This window comes from Amblyraja radiata, chromosome 21 (assembly GCF_010909765.2).
Source record: "Amblyraja radiata isolate CabotCenter1 chromosome 21, sAmbRad1.1.pri, whole genome shotgun sequence".
Lineage (NCBI taxonomy): Eukaryota > Metazoa > Chordata > Chondrichthyes > Rajiformes > Rajidae > Amblyraja > Amblyraja radiata.
The window spans coordinates 30189918-30214608 of record NC_045976.1 but is presented as its reverse complement, the minus strand read 5'-3'; the positions used below and the strand labels follow the sequence as shown (position 1 = coordinate 30214608).

Below are 24691 nucleotides of genomic sequence, written 5' to 3'. Positions count from 1 at the left end.
CTCGGTCCTAAGAGATTTCCCCCTTATCCTTAAACTGTGACCCCTTGTTCTGGACTTCCCCAACATCGGGAACAATCTTCCTGCATCTAGCCTGCCCAACCCCTTAAGAATTTTGTAAGTTTCTATAAGATCCCCCCTCAATCTTCTAAATTCTAACGAGTACAAGCCGAGTCTATCCAGTCGTTCTTCATATGAAAGTCCTGCCATCCCAGGAATCAGTCTGGTGAACCTTCTCTGTACTCCCTCTACGGCAAGAATGTCTTTCCCCAGATTAGGAGACCAAAACTGTACGCTATACTCCAGGTGTGGTCTCACCAAGACCCTGTACAACTGCACCTATTCCTTTTCTCCAGGGATGCTGTCTGGCCCGTTGAGTTACTCCAGATTTTTGTGTCTCTCTTCGGTTTAAACCAACATCTGCAGTTCCTTCCTGCAGATTACTTTGCAATTGCTGCAATTTTATCATTTTAAACCATTAAAGAATATGTCTCAAAATTGTGCCATGAAAGCAACTTCCAATTGTCTTATCTGAAGAGGACCACCTCCCAGTAATGTGACTGACTTTCTGCCTTATCCTCTAACATATCTTCTCGAGTTTGTTGAATTGCATTGCAATTTTGACAGAGGGCTTTCATAGAATCTGTGCCACTGCTCCAACCTGGATCTGACAGCAATTGGATCAGGATTTCATGGCTATAATCATCACTGAAAACATATGTCCATTTATATAGGGTGCCATCAGAAGGCACATAGAGGCTTTAGAAACAGAAAATATTAATAGCGGTTGAACAACTGTTGTTAATATTGTGAACGCCCTATAAATGTAACGTATAGGAAGTATGGGGAATGTGCACTAGTCATTTTAGATGTGACTGTAGAGCATTGTATGGCCCTGATAAAGGATTGTCCATGGCAATTAGAAATATCCACACGAGTTCTTCGCCATTGCAAGTATGCAGTCAGCAAAGCTTGCACCTGAGGGATTCTTCCATGGCACAAATCCAATAAATCATTTTACAGTTTCCCCTTTGGATTATTAATTCTCGACATGAGAGTCATCACATGAACCTGAGATAAATCTGACATTGAATTCCACAACCACTGAGAGGGTTCTTGCGCTGATTCCTTCTTATGCTGCTTCCCAGCCAGAGCTGCTTTCTTCAAACAAGCCTCTGAATAGCACGAGGTGTAGCCCTATGGGCCCTTAAGGGGCGACACAGTGTCGCGGCGGTAGAATTGCTGCCTCACAGCGTTTGCAGCACCAGAGACCCGAGTTCGATCCCGACTACGGGTGCTGTCCGTAAGGAGTTTGTACATTCCGTGATGATGTGGGTTTTCTCCGAGATGTTCAGTTTCCTCCCACACTCCAAAGACGTACAGGTTTGTGGGTTAATGGCTTGGTTTAATTGTAAATTGTCCCTAATATGTGTAGGATAGTGCTAATGTGCGAGGATTGCTGGCCAGTGCGGACTCGGTGGGTCGAAAGGCCTATTTCTGCGCTGTATCTCGAAAACTAAAACTATGGTCCCATTCACTAATAGCGGAGCTTCAAGCTTCATATGTTAAGTTTCATATGTTAATCTTCCCCTGCGTGATAGGAGTCACATTGGAGGAGTAAACTACAGCCACAATGTTCAGTGGAGTACATATACTGTCTGTCAGTCTGCAGCTACATGCTTCCACAGGTCAGCATGTAACACTGCCACATGCTAACACTGGGTGGCAGGTGCAGGATGATACTGTTATTGCAGGTTCTATCATTCTTCTTTCTTCAGTGGAGGAATCAGTTACTTCTGGTAATGCATGAAGAGAACTTAAAAAACAGAATAAATTGTTCTCCTTCACCAACCTTCTTCAACCCAAAAAAGGGTCCTGACCCAAAATGCCACCTTTCCATGTCCTCCAGAGATGCTACCTGACCGGCTGAGTTACTCCAGCACTTTGTCTCTTTTTTTTAATAAACCTGCATCTGCATTTCCTTGTGTCTAAATTGTTGTTGTTTGTGTTTTCCAGGAAGGGCAGGTTGTGTGTGAAGAGAAACACTGTGAGATCACCTGCAGGAACCCAGTCCCACCCCCATACGGGAACTGCTGTCCCATCTGTGTTGGTGAGAGCCCTTCATACTCATCTTCAGTTCGAAGGGTTTGGTAACCTGCCTTGAACATAACTCCTCGCAATCACTAATTCACTCAATCCGATACATATTCATGCTCTTTCTAATGTATACTTCTCGGACAATCACATCCCCTCACTATCACATAGGATGGCACGGTGGTGCAGTGGTAGAGTTGCTGCCTTACAGCATCAGAGACCCGGGTTCCTGTCTGTACGGAGTTTGTATGGTCTCCCCATGAAACATAGAAACATAGAAATTAAGTGCAGGACTAGGCCATTCGGCCCTTCGAGCCTGCACCGCCATTCAATATGATCATGGCTGATCATCCAACTCAGTATCCCGTACCTGCCTTCTCTCCATACCCTCTGATCCCCTTAGCCACAAGGGCCACATCTAACTCCCTCTTAAATATAGCCAATGAACTGGCCTCGACTACCCTCTGTGGCAGAGAGTTCCAGAGATTCACCACTCTCTGTGTGAAAAAAGTTCTTCTCATCTCGGTTTTAAAGGATTTCCCCCTTATCCTTAAGCTGTGACCCCTTGTCCTGGACTTCCCCAACATCGGGAGCAATCTTCCTGCATCTAGCCTGTCCAACCCCTTAAGAATTTTATAAGTTTCTATAAGATCCCCTCTCAATCTCCTAAATTCAAGAGAGTATAAACCAAGTCTATCCAGTCTTTCTTCATTAAGACAGTCCTGACATCCCAGGAATCAGTCTGGTGAACCTTCTCTGCACTCCCTCTATGGCAATAATGTCCTTCCTCAGATTTGGAGACCAAAACTGTACGCAATACTCCAGGTGTGGTCTCACCAAGACCCTGTACAACTGCAGTAGAACGTCCCTGCTCCTATACTCAAATCCTTTTGCTATGAAAGCTAACATACCATTCGCTTTCTTCACTGCCTGCTGCACCTGCATGCCTACTTTCAATGACTGGTGTACCATGACACCCAGGTCTCGCTGCATCTCCCCTTTTCCTAGTCGGCCACCATTTAGATAATAGTCTGCTTTCCTGTTTTTGCCACCAAAATGGATAACCTCACATTTATCCACATTATATTGCATCTGCCAAACATTTTCCCACTCACCCAGCCTATCCAAGTCACCTTGCAGTCTCCTAGCATCCTCCTCACAGCTAACACTGCCACCCAGCTTAGTGTAATCCGCAAACTTGGAGATATTGCCTTCAATACCCTCATCCAGATCATTAATATATATTGTAAATAGCTGGGGTCCCAGCACTGAGCCTTGCGGTACACCACTAGTCACTGCCTGCCATTGTGAAAAGGACCCGTTTACTCCTACTCTTTGCTTCCTGTTTGCCAGCCAGTTCTCTATCCACATCAATACTGAACCCCCAATGCCGTGTGCTTTAAGTTTGTATACTAATCTCTTATGTGGGACCTTGTCGAAAGCCTTCTGGAAGTCCAGATACACCACATCCACTGGTTCTTCCCTATCCACGCTACTAGTTGCATCCTCGAAAAATTCTATAAGATTCGTCAGACATGATTTACCTTTTGTAAATCCATGCTGACTTTGTCCAATGATTTCACCACTTTCCAAATGACCTGCATGGGCTTTCCCCCTGATCTTCAGTTTCCTCCCACACTCCAAAGACGTACAGGTTTGTACGTTAATTGCCTTGGTATAAATGTCCCTAGCATGTGCAGGGTAGTGCTAATGTGCAGGGATGGCTGGCTCGGTAGGCCGAAGAGCCTGTTTCAACGCTGTATCTCTAAAACTAAAAACTAAAACATATTCTGATCTATGCACACTCACACAAACACAAGTGTGTCATTCTTGTACTCCTCACACTTGCAATCACAAACTCTGTGTCTTACTTATGGTCAGAATCTGTCCTTTCACGTTCTAACTGTCCCAGCGACAGTACGGGATAAGGGAGAAGAGATCAGATTTGAAACCTACCCTTGAGTTCTACTTAAACATAGCCAATTCAGTCTTGAGCCAGTTTCGGCAAAGATATCCTGCATCTGGAAGATGCTGAATGCAAAGATTGCTCCTCTGACGTATCCAGTGAATAAATAAATGTCCCTAATGTCTTCCTAATTCATTAACTAGAAAATGACTTGTTCCCTATCTCTTCATCATCCATTGCTCGATTCTGTTCAATTCACATCTACCCCATTGTGGACATTGGACTTTGTCCAATGTATTAATGCGCTACAATGCTGAGAACTACATTCTGCACTCTGTATCTTCCACTCTGCTCTATCTATTGTACTTGAGTTTGAGCTGTTTGTATCTACCAATGGTATATCTGATTTTTTAAATATCATGCAAAACAAAGCTTTTCACTGCACCTCAGTATATGTGACAATAAAAAAAACCTAAACCTAATCACTCACTGTCACTGACACCCTCAGTCCTCCTGACCCTTCACATGTTCCAGTGCTGTCATCATTCATATCTCTTCCTCACTATCCATCCTTCCAGGATCGTGGCCCAGGGACCCAGCATTTGAGTCCATCATCCCAGCTCCCTGCCCCGCTAATTACATCCTTCAAAGCACGCCAGGAAAACTGATACTGTCTAGTTCCTTATCTACTTGCTAATGAATAACAGATATCTTGACGTTACTATTCCCTAAGTTACTGTTGCACTTGGTAATAAATTGTGGAAGGGTTTGGGTATTTATAGCATGTTTGTCTGTCTCTCACTCTGCAGATTGTTCCATCAATGGACAGATCTACCTGAATGGGGAGAGAGTGCCCAATGGGGATCCGTGTACAGGTTGTAGCTGTCGGGTAAGTTGGTGGCTCTCGTTTAGCAAATAGCAACAGTACTCGGAAATCCTGTCATTTCTCAAAGTTTCTCTGATTGGATTTGTGATCTACATCATATGAAGAACACTATCAGTATGAAATCTAATGCATGTACAATACATGTTGGTTGCCGAATGCAGCTCCTTCTACACTATTCCATCAAATGCTCTCAGAAATGGTTTAGCTTGGGTTAGATTTGGAGCACAGTTCCCTTTACACTCTCCCTTCAAACACTCCCAATGGAGTGAAGGAATATAGACTAAGTCTGAAGAAGGGTCTCGACCCGAAAAGTCACCTATTCCTTCGCTCCATAGATGCTGCCTCACCCGCTGAGTTTCTCCAGCATTTTTGTCTACTTTCGATTTTTCCAGTATCTACAGTTCTTTCTTTAACATTTAGTCTACTCCACTGCAAAATCTCCCCAAGGTATGTCAACTTTGAAGAAATCCTCCTCTCTGCGAAGACAGTTTAGCAACCTCCTCTCTCACTGCCTCCCTTCTGTGATTCCTCCTTCCCTCCAACTCTACGACCACATCTTAACCCAGACCCGTTACCACAGGCACGTTTGCTTTCTCGGGACTTGCCTGCGCCTCCATACAGTTTAGAATGCACATCCCTCTACATTTTCCCATCAAACTCATGATAAAATAAAGTGTTGAGTAGACGATGAGCAGCTTCGGTGATTCACAGACATTGGCCTCTCTAACGTAAAGATGTTTCCTGTTTGTCCACAGGCTGGAGATGTTCACTGTGTGCCAGTGACCTGTCAGGCTGTAACCTGCCAGGACCCCATCCAGGAACCAAAGGAATGCTGCCCAAGGTACTCAGCTTAATACTCTCTCTGCACTGCTGGGGAAGGTCTGGAGGTTTAAGATCAAAGGAGCTGGTTCAGTTCCACCTGTGGGACTGAGCTCTGGATTTGACACCTGGGGCTGAGTTTGGGCGCTGTGAGCTCTTGGTCTGATGCATCAAGGCGTCTCGCTTTTGATGACAAGTAGGCTGCGGTGCATCAAACCCCATTGGATTTCTAGACTTCCCGATCTCTCCTCTGAAATACTTTGCAGCCTTCAAATTCCAGTGTAGAGTTAATTGTGTGTGTTGGGCACAACAAGGGGTGCATGATTCAATGATGGGTGGATGTGCCTGCTGGTAGGGCGGTTCAGTGACCTCTCACTTTTCTATCTCAACTGGTAGGTGTGTGGAATGTGAGTACGAGTCTCAGACTTTCTCTGATGGACAGACCTTCATACCTCGGTCAAAACCCTGCATGAGCTGCCGTTGTGAGGTGAGTGCAGAGTACCATTGCTAAACGATATTGTCATCCCGCCCAGATCCCACATAGAACCCACGACTGAAAGGCAACTATCAGAGAAGGCACTGCCTGTTTATCTCATATCCAGCACCCTCCCTTCCCCAAATCCAGGCTACTGAGGCAGATGATGTTCCTCAGCTAATGTGACCTGAATGTACATCTGTCCAGTTTCTGCTCTTTATTCCCCAACTCTTCTGGTCTCAGCAAGGACCCAGAAAAGCCCTTACATGGTGCTGGAGGAGTGAGCCCTGGCATTTCTTCTGCATGTTCTCTCATCATACTTCGTGAGGTATGGCCATTGCTGGCAAATTGTATTTATTGTGTATCCCTGGTGATGATGATTTGCAGCAGTCCACGTAAAGCAGTTGCTCCAAGACAGTGGATGACTAAGCACGTTTCAGAAGGCCATTGACTGCTGGTCATGGGTAGTCCACACTGGGTGATGCCTGCAGACCTTCTACTCTGAAGGACAGAGGTGAACCCGATGATTTTTACAACAGTCAGTTTGTGTCTTGGTCTCCATTAAAAGACAAACTTCTAATGTCCGATCTTTTGATTGTAATCAATTTTTTCAAGCATTTATGTTGGAATTGTGATTTTTGTGACTGAATCAGTGATAAAGGCTACAGATAACAGACTTGCTATCCCAGCTATTATCCACCATTGTATCTTGTTAAATACAGCATTGTGATTCTGCTGGTCCTTTGAATTGGGAATAATTGGTGTTTGGGGAGGGTATTGATCATTCATCATTATATCAATTAACTTTCTGATATGTGATTGAACACTTTGGTTATAATGAAGAAGTGGACAGGGATAGCTTGCTCCACCTCACAACTTCAGCTGGTGAGATGTGTTGAGAATTCATGATGGCATTAATCTCCTTCTTAACAGGCTGGTAAAATATCATGTGACCGAATGGCCCAGAATTGTCCACCCGTCCGATGTAGTCACCCGGCCAATCTAGTTGGGCAGTGCTGCCCTTCATGTGACAGTAAGTAAACATGCCACCTTGAGAGCTTCCTACTGGAGCAGTAGTTTGCAGCACCTGAAGGAATTGATAGTCAATCACTAGAATTGATCCACAGAAACAAACCAAGACACCCAAACAGATCCACGGCAGAAATATACCCACACAGACCTATCAAGAGGATGCTAATACGGTACCCGGACGTAGCGTTGAAGGACGAGAAGCCGAAGCAAAGAAGTGGAAGCCAAATAACCGAATGGAAACAAAGCCGAAACGCTAAATAACCGAAAGGGCGGGACGCCTAAAAGCCAACTAACCAAAAGGACGGGACGCCTAAACGCCAACTAACCGAAAGCTGCGTCACCTAAAAGCAAACTCACCGAAAGGCCGCTCTGCCGAAACGCCAACTAACCAAAAGGCTGCGACACCTACAAGCCAACTAACCGAATGGCCGCTCAGCCGAAAAGTCAAATAACGTACATGACGTTGCCGGGGGGGGCGGGACTTGTCAGCGATTGGTCCAGACCCCCGCATCCATCACATCACTGGCCGGTGGAGACGTGAGGGTGGGGGTCAATTTCCCACAAAAGCCATAGGTGACTGGGCACCCTGAACCCGAGCACCAAGTTGTAAGCGGTCCATGTGAAAGGACAGCACCTACCAACAATGAAGGCACAATGAAACCAGCTGCCACAAGCCCTTCCCACAGGACGGGGTTTTAACTCGGCATTAAAAATCAAAAAGAGTTACATTGATTTAAAAACAAAAATGTTACATGTATAAATAGTTCTTACATTCGGGAACCTGGTTAATTAAGTGGTGGGATTATTTCCCTGTCCTAACTATGCCTTTGCTTTAGCCGGAAGTCACATCTATTCCGTCCCTCCCTCGCAAAGATGTGAGATTTCATTAAGAGCACACTTGGATGAATAGATGCAAATGGCATGTAAAGCGTCTCTTCCATATGCGCAATACATGAAGCCGATGAAATGAGACAACTGTCACACCAAAGATAGAACAAAATGCTGGAGTGACTCAGTGGGACAGGCAGCATCTCTGGTTCGGTTATTTGGCGTTTCGGCTTTGTTTCGGTTATTTGGCTTCCACTTCTTTGCTTCGGCTTCACGTCCTTCAACAAGTGCTCATACATCCACCCAATTGTAGAGCAGAGTACGAGGAATGCGACAAAAAAGATGAACATTTACTTTATTGTGAACTCGATTAGAAAGATTGAGTTGATTCAAGTTGTAACAAAACCACATTTGACACTGAGGGCTAGGCAGGAGAAGCGTGATGTTTTGAGGTTAGCAGTGGCTGTCATGATTGTGACCACATGGAGCGCTGTCGATATCTAATCATCATAAGACCATGTGATCGGAGCAGAATTAGGCCATTTGGCCCATCAAGTCTACTCTGCCATTTAATCATGGTTGATCTATCTCTCCCTCCTAACCCCATTCTCCTGCCTTCTCCCCGTAACCCCTGACACCCATACTAATCAAGAATCCATCTATCTCTGCCTTAAAAATATCCATTGACTTGGCCTCCACAGCCTTCTGGGGCAAAGAATTCCACCACCCTCTGACGAATGAAATTCCTTCTCATCTCCTTCCGAAAGGAAAGTCATGTAATTCTGAGGCTATGACCACTAGTCCTAGACTCTCCCACTGGTGGAAACATCCTCTCCATATCCACTATATCCAAGCCTTTCATTATTCTGTACATTTCAATGAGGTCCTCCCTTATTCTTCTAAACTCCAGCAAGCACAGGCCCCTTGCTGTCAAATGCAAATAACAGCCCTTGACCCAAGCACTAGTGGAGTACTCATCGACCCGATCAAGGTGTATGGATGCTGTGACAACTTATGGTCTATTCCCATCAGTCGTTTACAACACTATGCAGTCTTTGGGCTCCCTGTCAATAATATCAGTGTCATCGAGTTGAATCCCCACGATGCATGGAAAATGCTGGAAATACTCAACAATTCTGATAGTGTGTGTGAAAGGAGTCACAGAGTTCTTCACCAGGACTAAAATGGAGAAAACAAGTCACAGCTAAGTTCCAGAGAAAATGGGGAGGGGTGGATAGGACAGAGGAATATCTCTGACAGTGTGAGGTTAGGGTTGCCACTGGGATAGGTTGAATGGGTCCTCAGGCCGTGGGATAACGGGGTTAATGGAGAGAGGAACACTGAGCTAGTTTCACAGGTGGACGGTTACAGCAGAAATGGCCAGTCTTGATGCAGAGAGCGAATGTGGGTTACCTGAAGTTGAGGTTGACTTTGAGCCTGAAAGCGGCAAGGTGGCCAGGCAGAAGAAGAGGTCCACTTCCTCTAGTTTGCTCTGGACCTGGTTATAACAGTGCAGGAGATGCAAATAGATATGTCAGAGTGGTGCTTTAATTCTCCACCCACTCACGTCATCCGCACACCTTGACCTGCTCGGCATGTCCGACAGCCCTTTTATTAGCAACTCATTAGAGCTCTTTGTCTGTGTTATAACTAAGTCACTAATCCATTTGACAACAGACCCATACAAATTAAACCTTGGCTTCACTCTATTGCAGATGTTCCCTTTGTCCTGTGTATCCATTTTCACCTTTACAATGTAATACTAACTGTTTTCTCTCTTTCCCACTTGTAATGAACAATCTTCAATTTGAAATATCAACTCTGTTTCCCTTTCCACAGATGCTAGTGGACTGTTGATTGATTAGTGTTTTCTGCTTTCATTTCCAATTTCTATCAGCTGTATTTTTTACATTTTTCTTATACAATTGAATCCTCACTCTAGACTTAGGTGAGTGCAGAATATGTTAAAGACAAGACAGGAGTATAGAAGCAAGGAACTGCGGATGCTGGTTTACAAAAAAAGGAACCAAGTGCTGGGGTAATTCAGTGGGTCAGGCAGCATCGGTGGAGAACATAGATAGGTGGCATATCGGGTTGGGACGCGTCTTCTAACAGACCGGACGGAATATTTTGTGCAAAACTACGGGAAGTGTTATTGCTGATCCACGATAACATTCCACAATCCTTTATGTTTTTCCTCCTCGTTCAGTGTGTGAGTACGAGAGTGCACTCCTCGGCAATGGCCAGACGTTCCAGCCACCTTTTGCTGGGCCCTGCATTCAGTGTACCTGTACAGTGAGTATATGACCACCTGCGCGTGTTTGACAACAAGTGCTGGGTTAGTGGTGCGGAGGTGATGCCCTATTGTAGAGTCACAGGGCCAGTGCTGTGGGAGCAGCACACAATCACAGGACAGGGTGAGAAAGTGGCTACAAATTGTATATAAAGTGAAGCACAGCCATACAAGAGTAAGGAAGTTGTGATGAATCTTCACAACACGTGAGAATATTAGGAATTTAGGCAGGAGTAGGGAACCAAGACTCTTGTGCCTGTTGTAGAATCAAGGAACTTCAGATGCTGGTTTACACTAAAGGACACAAAGTGTTGGAGTAACTCAATGAGTCAGGCAGCATCTCTGGAGAACATGGATAGATGCCAATCTGAAGAAGGGTCCCGACCCGAAACATCATCTATCCGTGTTCTCCAAAAATGCTGCCTGTCCCACTCAGTTACTCCAGCACTTTGTGTTCCCTTCTGCCTGTTCCCCCTTTAGGTAGGATCCTGTCTGATCTTTAGCCTCAGTATAATCTCCCTGCAGTTACCCCATATCCATCATTGGTTTAAACATCAAAATTTCCATTGAACCATTTCATTGATCCATTATTTATACTCGGCCTCCACAGCCCTCTTGGGGAGAGGACTAAATTTTCACTCCCCTTTTGGAGAAGAATTTTCATCTCTCCTCTGACCTGAAATATTGTCCATATACTTTGAAATTGTGATCTCATGTTTCAGATACTCCAGCCAAGGGAGCACCATCTCTCCATCCACCTTGTGAAATCTTGGATGTTTGCACATTTCAGTGAAACTAACACACATTTTACTGAACATAAGAAAATAATTCCCATCTGCTTAATGTCTGTTCATGAAACATCCCTCAGGGAATCATTCAAGTAAACTTTCATTGCCCTTTTCCATTGCAAGTATTTTCTATTTCGTCCAGAAGACCAGACTTGTATCCCATATCCAGGATTCCACCCTTTTAACCGATTCTTCTTACAGTAACCTACCAATTAAGAAGGCTAATGGCGTTCCTTTATTTAAGAAGGGAACTAGATAGAATCCAGGGAACTATAGGCCGGTGAGCCTCTCGTCAGTGGTCGGGAAGCCATTAGCAAGGTCTCCCCATCAGCTGCCTTAATTGCTTGCTATGATACATAGAACAAATCTAGAACAGTACAGCACAGCAACAGGCCTATCACCCCACAATGTCCAGGTTGAACATGGAGCCAAGTTAAACTAATCTCCTCTGCCTACGTGTGATACATATCCTTCCATTCCTTACTTATCCATGTCTAAAAGCCTCTTAAATGCCATTATCATATCCTTACTCTATTAGAATGATTGGGTTGTTTCTCTGTGTCCTTGTTCTTCCAAATGCAAGTAAATCCTATCCCAAAGAATCCTCTCCTACCACTAGCACGAGGCTCACTGGCCTATAATTCCCTATTTCCACGTTGTATCTCTAAACTAAATTAAACTAAACAACAACTTTGAAACTCTCACCATTTTAGAAGCATTCTGCAGTGCTGTTTTCTATCATGGGTGACTTCACAATTTTCCCCACATTATTTTGCATCTGCCATGTGCTTGTCCATGCAATCGACCTATTTATATCTCCCTTCAACCTTCCAGCGCCCCACACTGCACACGGTTTTGTATCATCAGCAAGAATATTGTATTTGAGACCCTCATTCAAATCATTGTTGTGGATTGTGAACAGCCACAAATGGAATAAGTTCCAGATGTACAGGCTTTTCAGAGGGTGTATCAACAGGATTCCAGAGCTGAGAAACTAGTCAGATGGATAGGCTGAAAAAGATGGGATTATTTTCTTTGGCACAGAGGAGGCTCACAGAAGGATATAGATATACGAAATCATGTGGGATAGAAGCAAATTAGATAGAAATGGATTCAATTGGCAATGCGGTCTATAAGTTCTCTATGTGGAATGAAATGATTGGCAAAAGAAACAAAATTAACATAATCAAAACTTTTTTTTCTGGACAGATGATTGGGGTCTGGAATGTGTTCAATTGTAGCAGAATAATTATCCAAAAGGAAAGAATCTGCAGGATTATGGGGAGAGGAGTGTCGTTTGGAGACCAGCAGGGTTTCCCTTACATGGAGCTGGTACAAGCGCAATAAGCCAAGAGGCTCCATTGCTGTAACCAGTCTGAGATTCTGTCATTCACCAATGCAGTGCTGAAGGGATGGCTCACTGTCACAGCGCAGGTCTAGAGGAGGATTTTCTAACTGGCATGGGGAGAAAGCTCTTAAGAGAATGAATCTCAGGCCAGATAACCAGACGGTAAGGCATACGCCTTTCAATGATGAGATGAAACCAGTCTTGGGAGTTCGAGGCTATTGGACAGATATTCTGATGCTGTGTTTGAATCGTTTATTGCTTAGGATGGAAATGTACGATGTCAGGAGGAGGTCTGTCAGTCCCTGACATGTGCCAACCCATTCAAAGATCCAGACCAGTGCTGCCCCACGTGTAAAGGTAGGTGACCCTCTGAATCAAGATGTGCAGGGCTGCTCCAAACCATGAGCTATGGATTCCCCCAGCCTCGTGGTCCAGTTCCCCATCACACTGGCTCCACTTTCAGAACTGATCCATACCTCCACCCCCACATACCCAGAATGAGCCTGTAGTCCAGCGTCATGTCTCGGACATCCATCGTCAAACCTTGAACTTGATCCCATTGCCCAATTTGTAGGGGAAATGCAAGGGACATAGGCAAGGTCTGCACAATGGCATCCCTCACCGTTCTGGACAGAGAGGGTACTGATCATCAACTGGAACTCGGGCTGGGGACTGCACCTGAATCCAGGGTGCATGCAAGCGCTCAGATCCAGGCCTGGTTTTACCAGGCAGGTTACCCACGTGTCATGGTTGGGGACGACAGATGGCACAATGGGCTAAGTGTTCGGCTGGCAACCGGAAGGTAGCCGGTTCGAATCCCGCTTGGAGTGCATACTGTCGTTGTGTCCTTGGGCAAGACACTTCACCCACCTTTGTCTGTGTGTGAATGTGTGTGAGTGATTGGTGGTGGTCGGAGGGGCCGTAGGCGCAGATTGGCAGCCACGCTTCCGTCAGTCTGCCCCAGGGCAGCTGTGGCTACAGAAGTAGCTTACCACCACCGAGTGTGACTGAGGAGTGAATGAATAATGCGATGTAAAGCGCCTTGAGTATTAGAAAGGCGCTATATAAATCCCATCCATTATTATTATTATGGTTGAGATACGAGGAAGACTCAGATGTGCAGATTAATGTGTTGTAACTGCCAATGTCAGCTACTCATTATTTAACAGACATCATGGCCAGGGATAGATTTTTTTATTGTGTACCGCACAGGTCTACAGATGTATTTAGTACTGCTGTACTATGAAGTTACTTCCTTTATTTAAGGAACTAAATACATTGGAAACAATTAAGAGGAAGTTTACTCCATGACGATGATTATGAATCTTTGTAATTCTTTTTATCAAGAGGCAGGGAGAAACAGAGTCTTTTAGTATTTTTAAGGCATTGATAGATGGATTCTGAATAAACAAGTGGGTGAAAGATTACCAGAGACTGGGATAAATGCAGAGCTCAGGTTACCATCGGATCAGCCATGATCTTCTTGAAAGGAAGAACAGGCTCGGAGCCAAGTGACCTACTCTAGCTCCTAGTTTATACCTTCATATCGCTCCTGTCGGTGTTGGTATCTTTAGTTGTCTGTCTGTCTCTCCTCTGCCAGTTTGTGTTGTGCAGGGACTGGAGTATGTAGATGGAGCAACATGGAAGCTGGAGGATGGTCAGTGCACTACCTGTACCTGTGTCAATGGTGACACCATCTGCAGACCCAAGCAGTGCCCTGCTGTTAACTGCCTGCACCCTTCTTCAAACAACGGTACGTCCAAAAGGAAGATCAACTGAGTAAATACAAGGCACTTTGGTCACAAAATGTAACGGGTTAGAAGGAAGTGGAGGCCTGTTGTCATCACATGGAGTGAAGAGTCAGATCAGGAATGGGAAGTCTAGGTCAGGGAATTAGATCTGGAGTTATTGAGTCAGGTGAAAGGGTAGTGGTGTAATGAAGATTTTTAATCTAATTTGCGAGAATATTTGTTCCCTAGGTGATTGCTGCCTGTCGTGTGACCAGTGCACATACAACAAAAGACGGTATAGGAATGGGCAGAGGTTCATTGACCCAGACAACCCGTGTCAGGATTGTCACTGTCAGGTAAGGTCTGCCTGGATTTCTGCAGCTGCAGGGAAGGTGCCTATGTACATGGGGCAGAATTGGTTTTAAAGCCCTGTCCCACGGTACGAGTTCATTCCAAGAGCTCTCCCGAGTTGGCGGCCCTGATTCAAACTTGAACTCGGAGATTTACGGAAATGGCCACTCGTCGGTATTCGGGGCTCTCGTGGACATTTTTCAACATGTTGAAACATTGTTGAAACGTGTTGAAAAATGTTCACGAGTCTTCCCGTGCTTACCTGCCGTTAGCGAGTCTTCCCGAGTACCTGCCGTTAGCGTTACGAGCAGCCAAGAGACGTCCCCGAGCTCCGACGTACCCGCTACGTTCATTCTCTATGCTTACCACAAGTTTGATTTTTTTTTTAAACTCGGGAGAGCTCTTGGAATGAACTCGTACCGTGGGACAGGGCTATTAGTTGGTGTCTGATGGTGAACCCAGTGTAGGTGGGCGGTGGGCTATTGAGTCGGGCTGCCGTCATCTGGAATAAGTTGGAGCTACTGATTGAACGCTACATTTCTGAACAAACTTTTGATCAAAATGATTTCCCTTTTGGCAGGCTGGTACAGTGCTCTGTGTCCCAACCGATTGCCCCACTGTTACTTGCAACAGGCCAGAAAGGAAGACAGGCCAATGCTGTGCAAAGTGTCCCGGTAAGAGCTTACTCTGGAATCTGAACACCAGTGCCAGTGGAGGAAATAAATAATAAGCACTGCCTCTTGATGTATCTACAGCTCTCGCTGTTGAATATGACAAATGAGGACAAGGTCACAGACGATAATCACTTCACCATTTGGGTCAATCATTAAATGAAAGGGCGGCATTGCTTGTAGTCAGAGCTCAGTGTGTTGCTGTGGGAATCAAAGAGCTGTGCCTGCAGGAGGTGGTAGTCATCAACAAGATATCTTGCAGAGAATTGCAAGTTGTTAGAGCTTAGACTACCGACGGAACTGGGAGTTATTTTTGTCCATATGTCGTCAGACTCTCAGTCTGGACTGTTTTCAGGCACTGACAGTCTCTGGGATATATCATCCTAGAATCTAGACACATTTCACATGGACTATCTCAAGGCCACAATGCAGTGGATACTGACGCACTGGGGCACAGTTTCACAGACACTAACCTATTGGAAACTGCCTCTCACTGTGATATGATGCACAGGCATTGATTCTGACTGGGGGATCCCCACATTGTAGTGTGTTGTCAGTAACACTGCAATAGCTGTGTAATGAAGGTGCAGGGACATGTACACCAGGTGAGGGAGCACTGGAAGAAGGAACACTGACTGGTGAGATGCTTTGTTCTTGTTTGCAGACTGTGTATTTGAGGATCGAGTGTTAGTGGATGGTCAACGGTTCCCAAATCCCGAAGATCCTTGCCAGGAATGTGCCTGCTTGAATGGCCAGGTGATCTGTAAGGAGAGAGATTGTATCAGCGCCCTCTGCTCCTATCCACTGTCTGGCAGCTGCTGTCAGAACAACTGCAACGGTAACGGAACAGTCTGCGTGGTGGAATGTGGTGGAGGTGGGGTTGTTCCAGATCAGGTGTGGGGCAGCAGGCAGCTTGGGATGAGGGAATGAACACATGAAGTAAAACAAATAGAGTGAGGGGCAAGGGCAGGTGTTCTGTGGATTAACTGCATGTACTGTAGGATGGAAGGGAGACTGAAGAAGTCCAGATTGCAAACGAGAAATGACCCTACCATTGTAACTGCCATCATACAACTGGTATGACCATCTCCGGAGAAAGTGCAGAGAGTGTTTTGAGCTGTCCTCTGTCTCTCTGTGTCCTCTCTTTGTCTGTCTTTCTCTCTGCAGGTTGTCAATATGCTGGTAAGGAGTATCCCAATGGAGCTGATTTTCTGCACCCAACTAACAAGTGCAAGGAGTGCCATTGCATAGTGAGTATTGGGAAAAAGACAAGGATACAGATCTGTGTTAGCTTAAGTACAGTAGATGTGAGATATCACTCACTCTTTCAATCTCTCAGTGCTCCTCCTTGTCCAATCCCCCGCCCTTTCTCCCGACATCTCCATTTCCACTTTGTCTCTCCCTTCACCTGCAATCAAGCACCATGTCTCCATCTACCTACAGGTTGCTGCCCTTGTCTCTAAGTTCAACACTCTCCTCGCTGCTTCTCCCCCACTATTTCCAATCCATCACTATCCTTCTTTTCAGCATGTCTGTTTTTCCATTTCACACATGGGAAGATAAGAGATGGAAACAGGAGCAGGCCTTTTGACACCTTGTATCTTGCAGTAAGGAAATGACTAATCTTCTACCACTAACCCCATAATCACTTGGTTCCCAAAATAACTACAAGTCAGTGACTTCCAAATATTTTCCAGTTGAAAAACAATTCACACCAGACTCCTGGTTCTAGACAGTGAAACCATGGAAACATCAACTCCTTATCGACTGTTTTTAACCTCCTTAAAAAATTTCATACGTTTTCACGAAATAACCTCGCGTTGTTCTAAACTCCAGAGAGTAAGGCCCAATTTTAGATTTTCCTCGTAACACATTTGCCATTTCAGAAATTAATCCTGCAAGCTTATTTGCACTCCCTCCATGTAGATCGCTCCTCCAGCAGAAAGCAGCGCCATACATCTTATCCCTGATGCATTCACTCACATGGGCCCTGTATAAATTTAACAAGAAGTCTCCACTTATGAACACAAATCAGCTCGCAATAAGCACTCGCATGTTGTTTGCCTCCCTGAGTGCTTGCTGAGACTGCATATTATCTTCCAGCAACTTGTGTACTGGGCGTTTCTGGGTTACGCAGGGTTCCTTTCCCAAGAACTGTCGAAAAGCTGCATTTTCCTTAAGCCGAAAAAGAACAATTTCCCCCAGAATTGTAATTTGAGATCTATAGCCTCAACAGCCCTTGAGGACTGATTTGTAAAGAGTTGGGAAGGTCAGCATGGATGATAGGTTACCATGGAGTGAACAGACATTTGGCTGAATGCAGGCTGGGTGGAGTACGTGGGGATCTGCTGATCAGCCAGAAAACTATTGTCAGTTTAATAAAATAAAGTGTGCGCGAGTTAGGGGTGACTCAGCTTTACTGTAGGAGAATTTACGATACGACAGACAGAACTTTATTTATCCCAGGAGGGAAATTGGTCTGCCAACAGTCATAAAACACAACAAGATACGTGAAACATGAGATTAAAGTGACGAGTGGAAAGTCCAGGATGTGCAAAGATTGGGTCAGTCTACCCCACGACAGAAGGGGAGGAGGAGGAGGCACTGGCTATTCCTATGGGCGATGTGTGCGTTGTTCCTTGGTCTATACTTGAGAACAGAGTTTGGGGGAATTTGACAACATTAGATTTTAGTAAGTCAGGCCCTCCGTAACCTGGGGAACCCTGTTACCAAGACACCATGTCTCTTGGAATATAAACACCTCTATCATTATTTTTCAATTATTCAGTTTTTCCATCTGATCTCACATTTTATCTTATTATATTTCATCAGCTGTGTCCTTGCCATCAACCTGTCAATGCATCTCTGAGGCCGCACTACATCCCACTACTTGTCCTGATTCCCACGTAGCTGTAAACAACATGAATACATTATATAACACTGGGTCCCCACATACAAATCCCCTTCCAACACCCCAACCTGCAGGTCATTAAACCTGGGATTTTGTTGCCACTTTCCCCAATAATTTTTACAATATTCATTTTTTTTTTTAAACATATAAATCGTTGAGCTCCGCATCACTCAAAACTTATAAACCTCCTCTATTCAATGAAGCCAAATGCAACATATAATTTCTCTCATCTTCTTTATCCACCATTATGGTTCCTTCTGTCACGATCGATAAGGAACCCATATTAACCTTTGCCAAACTCTTCTTTCATATATATCTACAGATGCTCATGAAATCCTCCTTAGTTTCTTGCTAGCCTATTGTATTTGGCCTTTCCTTTTCAAAGGGCAGGCCTTCCTTTGAATTCTCAGGCTAACTATATTTTTAGCAATGTTATAACAGTTTTTCATTGAACGAATTCCGTCTTTAGCTTCTAAAAGCCAATCCCCATCACTTTCACGTTCCTTTTTCCCTCCGCACGTTGATTGGTACCCTGTGCCATGTTGTGCTGGTCAGTTTCCTGATTCTCCTTGCAGTCTCTGCTCTTGTCTGTACAAGCAACAAGGCCCTCACACCTCTTCAACAAATGCACAGCTGAGGCTCCAGCACCACTATATTCTCGATCCAAATACCTGTGTCATTCATAGCTACACCCTTCTGTCCCTCTTGACTGATTCCAAAGCACTTAATTTGAAATATATGACTGTCCCTTGAAACATGATGAACAGGTAACTTTCCTCTCCCCTGGCCCATTGCAGTGGGCGAGTCTTAGACTCTAGCATCAGGCACGTGCTGCAGATATGGCCACTGTGAACCCAGTGCAACCTATCAATTGCCCTTTGACGGCACTGGGCCTGTACTCACTGGTTTAGAAGCATGAGGAGGGACCTCATTGAAACTTACTGAATAGTGAAAGGCCTGGATAGAGTGCCTGTGTAGAGGATGTTTCTACTAGTGGGAGAGTCTAGGACCAGCAGTCATAGCCTCAGAATTAAAGGATGCTCCTTTAAGAAGGAGATGTGGAGGAATTTCTTTAGTCAAAGGGTGGTGAATCTGTGGAATTCTTTGTCACAGAGGCTGTGGAGGCCAAGTAAATGGATATTTATAAGGCAGAGATAGATAGATTCTTGATTAGTACAGGTGTTAGGGGTTATTGGGAGAAGGCAGGAGAATGGGCTTAGGAGGGAGAGATAGGTCAGCCATGATTGAATGGCGAAGTAGACGTGATGGGCCGAATGGCCTCATTCTGCTCCTATCACATGAGCTTATGACCCTATTAGCCCTATCAATTTAGTTATGTAATTTTAATCATTTTATTTAATCCCTCATTAAGTCCCTGATTCATCAAAGTCCACACTAGACTATGTGAGGAAACTGGTTTTGGCCTGTCCTGTAGATTTATATTTCCAGATAACAGCATGAATCACCTGCCTTCAATTATTCAGTTCCAGATGATTGCCCAATTACCTGGTTGATTAGTTGTTCATATCAATTAAACGTAAAACTGAGTGGGTAAGAATTTAACCATAAAACTAAATTAATGAACCTAAAACCCTTATTCTGCAAACTTTCCAGTCTTTCAACACTACAGCCAGAGGCCACTATAGTAAAGTCATGTTTCTAAACTACATTTAGAACCACTCTTCCTGTAACGTTGTGTTTCAACATCAATATTTCTCTGCATAACTTGTTATCTCTTTGAAGAATGGGAACGTGCAGTGCCTGTCGAGGAGGTGTCCTCCTTTGTTGTGCAATGACCCATTCCTCCTGCCAGGAAGCTGTTGCCTTCAATGTCCAGGTGGGTATAGATATGAGCTGAATATCCCCAGCAAGGCTTACAGCGTATCAAGGCACTACTCAAAGCTGCAATACATTTAGAGTGTTACTCTGGGCCCCATGGGCATACTGGCAACAGTTACTATATGCAATGGGTATATCAGGAGGCAAACTAAAGAAGAGGATATTTAAGAGGGTTATAGTGAAAGATCTAGAGCCTTATCAGAGGATTATGGGGAGAAAGCAGGAGAATGTGGTTAGGAAAGAGAGATAGATCAGCCTTGATTGAATGATAGAGTAGACTTGATGGGCAGAATGGCCTAATTCTGCTCCTATCACATGATTACGTTGAGATTCATGCAATATATCATAAAATATTATGGGAGATTATTGTGAGAGTGCAGGATATATCAGCGTAATCGATAAGGGATGTGAGATATATCAATGTTATGGTGAGGTGTACTAAATGTTTGGAATGTATCAATGTTATCATTGAGGGATGAGGGGCATTTCATTGTTACAGTGAGGGTGTGTAATGTATCATTGATTCAGTGAGGGTGTCAGTGATGGTGTGGAATATCTGGGTTGGGAGTGTGTGGGATATCATCATCTTACAGTGGGAGTGGGGTATATCATCATTACAGTAAGCACGTTGGATACATCAGTGTTACTGTGGGGATATGTGATGCATTGGTGTTACAGTGAGGGTGTGGGATACATATGTATTACTGTGAGAGTCTAGGATATATAGTGTTGCAGTAAGGGTGCTGTATATATAGTGTTGCAGTAAGGGTGTGGGATATATAGTGTTGCAGTAAGGGTGTGGGATATATAGTGTTGCAGTGAGGGTGTGGGATATATAGTGTTGCATTTTGAGGTGATGTGGGATTATCAGTGTTGCATTGTGACATATGGGGCTTCACTTTTGCACCCTATTGATGTCCTGTTTTCTGTGTACCAGCTCCACCGGCTGAATGCCAGTACACTGGCATTCTTTACATACACACGCAGCATTTCTACGACCCATTGGACAAGTGCCGCTCCTGTATGTGCAACAATGGCACGGTCACGTGTCAGAGGAAGCCATGCGCCCCCCTGCAGTGCTCGCACCCCATCCTGCAGGATTGCTGCCGCACGTGCGACGGTAACGATTACACAGAGGGAGGGAGGGGACTGCGAGTTCCGATTGGGGGGGGGCTTTTACCAAGGGAAACAGGAGTCAATGAGAGGGGCCACATATAGGGTGGGAGCTGCAGTGTGTGGGATATTGGGGGGGGGGGGGGTTAGAGTGGCGCGCATGTGTTTGTGTGATGCATTCGTTTATATTTTGTGCATGATAGAAAGGATTTGAGAATATGATGAAGGATAATTTCATTCTGCTTGGGGCGAGGTAATCACAGGATTGGGGTGGGTGGTGGATTCAGCTGTGCTTAGGGTCAGGACGGACTGAGGAACATAATAGACACGGCATATCCTGGGTGTTACGGGTACCTCAGACTAATGATTTTCCATTTCAGGCTGTCTGCTGGGTGGAAAGGAATTTGCAAATGGAGAACAATTTGCCGATGTGTCAGATGGCTGCAACGTTTGTGAGTGCAGAGAGGGCAGTGTGCTGTGTGAGAAGAGACCCTGTCCCGTACTGGATTGTCCCTTTCCCATACAGGACCGCTGCTGCAAGGCCTGCGATGGTATGACAGACTTTAACTCAACATGGCTGTAATCATTTGTCTTCATCAATTCTGACTGATCCTTTGGTTCATTTTATAACTGAGCGATCAAACTATGGCCTTTCACCTTCTAAAATGTGGCAAAAACATTTCCTGCTGAGGTTGGAGGGATTTCATAAGATTAAGACTTCGGAGCAGAATCAGGCCATTCAGCCCATTGAGTCTGTTCCGCGTCTGGTCCCCCAAGGAAATTTCTTTAGGATTGGTGGGATGGGATATCCTGATTTGTTTTTTTTATTTTCTAGTGGTGGCTAGTGTAGGGGAGCATTTAATTTGTAATTCTCCATTAAATATTTTGGGTACAGTAAAGTATTTTCCTTCTATTTATTGGTGGGAATTTTTCTAACAATTTGTGTGAAAGTGTTTCCTGTCAGTTTCCTGCTGCTTTTGGATTAGGACATTTCTTGGTGAAATGAAGGGGATATTAATGGGGATTTAGGGAGGAGTAGAAGGAAGCGAATATGGAGCAAATGATTCAGCACTAACCGGTTACATTGCGTAGCTGGCTTTTGCACATAAAATTCTTTGCGATCATTTAGTGATAAGGGTTTTTAGCTATTTTGGGGGCATTTCCTGCTGACTTTCCAGGAGGGGGTGGATTGTTGACCAGCTTCCTCTGGAGTAATGTTCCTGCTCTCCAGTTCATCCTGTGCTTTTGTATCTCCTGACCTTGTCCCCTTTCCCTTTCCAGGTTGTAATTACATGGGGGTGGACTATCTCAATGGCCAGGAGTTTCCTGGGCCCTTGGATCCCTGTGCCCGCTGTGAGTGTATGAACGGATTTGTCAGCTGTTCAAGGAGACCATGTTACAACCCAGGTTGCAGCCATCCCATCAACCTCCCCACTCAGTGCTGCCCTGTGTGTGAAGGTAAATACCTTACTTTATAAGGATAAGCCCTCGGTGTACTAGGAGGGAGAGAGACTAAGACGCAACTTTGTCAGCTGCAAGAGAGAGATTGAGAGCCATCGGTGCTTAAGTCCTCCCTCCACCACCTCCAGTTTAAATTCCATTTGGAATATTTTGGAGGACCAAGAAACCAAGGTGCATGAAGAGCAGGGTTCAGTGTGTAGACATCTCACTTACAGAGGGAAAGGGACAGTGGGCTGTGTATGGTTATCTCCCTGAGGAAGAGAGGTTTAGAGATATTGATCAGCCTACAGACATGTCCAAGTAGGGGGGGCAACAGTGTCAACAGCAAAAGTACTCTTCGCCCCAAGTGGGACATGGCAGGGGTTATGGGGAGAAGGCAGGAGAATGGGGTTAGGAGGGATTGTTAGATCACCCATGATTGAATGGCGGAGTAGAATTGATGGGCCGAATGTCCTAATTCTACTCCTATCACTTATGAATTTATGAGTGACACCAGTACCGATAATAGCCAAGAGAAAGCGAAAGTGAGGCATGACAATGTGCAATAGTTGGAGAAGCGTACCCTATCTATGGAAGAAAATGGAATCCACGATCCCAAGGTGTAGCTGGATGAAATGGCTTATCCACTGAAAAGCTAGCTAAACAAGGAAGGGAAAGGTTCACCAATAGGGTGAAAAAAATCTAATGTTGGAGGATTGAGTATTAACACCAATGTCACTGTTTGGGCCAAGTAGTTTTTTTGTGTGATGGAAATTCTTTGGTAATATTGTTATTAGTGTTGTGTTCTATGTAATTGTGTCTCTTACAAGCAATCTGGTATTCACAGGCTGTTACTATGTTGGTGTTGGTATCAGCAATGGAGAGACATTCGCAGACCCAAGTGACTTGTGTTCTCAGTGTACCTGCCGGGTGAGTAATAGCAGCATGTGGGAGACAAAGTGAGGGCTGGGAGGGGTTGAGCCATCCACTCACATATTCCCTCCATCACTGCCCATCCTCACAACCCAATCTCTATTCTCTCATCCCACCACATCTTCTCCTCTCCTCCTTTCACCTATAAGATGCAAGTTGGAACCCCCTCAGTCCATTTATAGCTGTGCTGTGCATTGTATTTCAGATGGGCTCTGTGCAGTGTGTGAAGAAGCTGTGTGCTCCAGCACCCTGCCCCCACCCAATTACCGGACCCTGTGATTGTCCCCAGTGTGACGGTGAGTGGAACACCTCCTCTTTGGGAAGTAATTGCTCCCCATCTCAGTCCTAAACATCCTGCTCCTTAATTTGTGACTGTGACCCCTAATGCTCGATTTCTTACCCAGAGGAGACATCCTTTTTCTTGTAAAATGTTGAACCGCAGGAATTTCTTAGTTTCGATGAGGCTATTTCTCATTCTTCCAGACTCCTGAACAGAGGCCTACCCTGCTCAATCTCTTCTTCCACCCCTATATCTACCAATGTTTGTTCATCTTCGCTGCACTTCCTCTGAAGCAAATATATCACAATACTCCAGGTATGGTCTTAAAGCAAAGCACCATGTAATAGAATTGTCGTCTTTACTCCGATACTCAAGTCCTCTTTCAAGAAAAGCCTCCCCTGAATGTTACCTTTCAGTGGTTTCTGTAAAAGAATCCACATGTTCCTTTGAACATCGATATTTTCTCTGTCTTTTATTTTTAAGGTTGTCATTTCCAAGGTGAAGATTATGCAGAAGGAGCGACATTCCCTGCCCCCAAAGGGAGATGTGAGGAGTGTCAATGCTGGGTAAGGTCCTCCTGACCCACGGTCTGTGTAGGTGTAAGGACATTCAGGGCTTTTAGTGCCTTTAATTGTTGACCTAGAGATGTGTATACAGTGCCAGCCATGAATGAATGGTAAGTATGTGTGTCTTCCCAACCCTATCAGTGCAGGCAAGAATTTAATTGTCCTATCTGGGACACATGACAATAAACTCTCTTGCCTTGACTTGACTTGAGATATCCAAGTGGTGATAGAATGGCATAGTATCCAACATCCTGTCTTTTTGACAAGATGTTAATCAGAGGTTTCAACTCAATATAAAGAGCATGGAAACAGAGCCCAGGTGTAGTTAAAGGGAGCATGGTTGCTTACAGGGAAGGCATGTGAAAAAATGAAGAGTGAAAACTAAAGTAAG

General features: G+C 44.8%; 1 protein-coding gene across 3 annotated transcripts in view; it reads left to right on the top strand.

Annotated features, from left to right (window-relative positions):
• Positions 1-24691, top strand: part of LOC116985271 (kielin cysteine rich BMP regulator) — a 112161-nt gene that overhangs the window by 60501 nt on the left and 26969 nt on the right. For 2 of the 3 annotated variants that reach the window (XM_033039953.1, XM_033039955.1), the window contains 19 exons: positions 2014-2107; positions 4807-4886; positions 5639-5724; positions 6099-6189; positions 7111-7210; positions 10247-10332; positions 12730-12823; positions 14067-14219; positions 14446-14552; positions 15128-15221; positions 15883-16056; positions 16386-16468; positions 19873-19966; positions 20906-21088; positions 21462-21632; positions 22363-22539; positions 23369-23451; positions 23660-23750; positions 24218-24300. In XM_033039953.1, coding sequence (XP_032895844.1) covers positions 2014-2107; positions 4807-4886; positions 5639-5724; positions 6099-6189; positions 7111-7210; positions 10247-10332; positions 12730-12823; positions 14067-14219; positions 14446-14552; positions 15128-15221; positions 15883-16056; positions 16386-16468; positions 19873-19966; positions 20906-21088; positions 21462-21632; positions 22363-22539; positions 23369-23451; positions 23660-23750; positions 24218-24300 — 2124 coding nt within the window. The remainder of the gene's footprint in view (positions 1-2013; positions 2108-4806; positions 4887-5638; positions 5725-6098; positions 6190-7110; positions 7211-10246; positions 10333-12729; positions 12824-14066; positions 14220-14445; positions 14553-15127; positions 15222-15882; positions 16057-16385; positions 16469-19872; positions 19967-20905; positions 21089-21461; positions 21633-22362; positions 22540-23368; positions 23452-23659; positions 23751-24217; positions 24301-24691) is intronic. The other variant, XM_033039954.1, reaches the window with a different exon arrangement.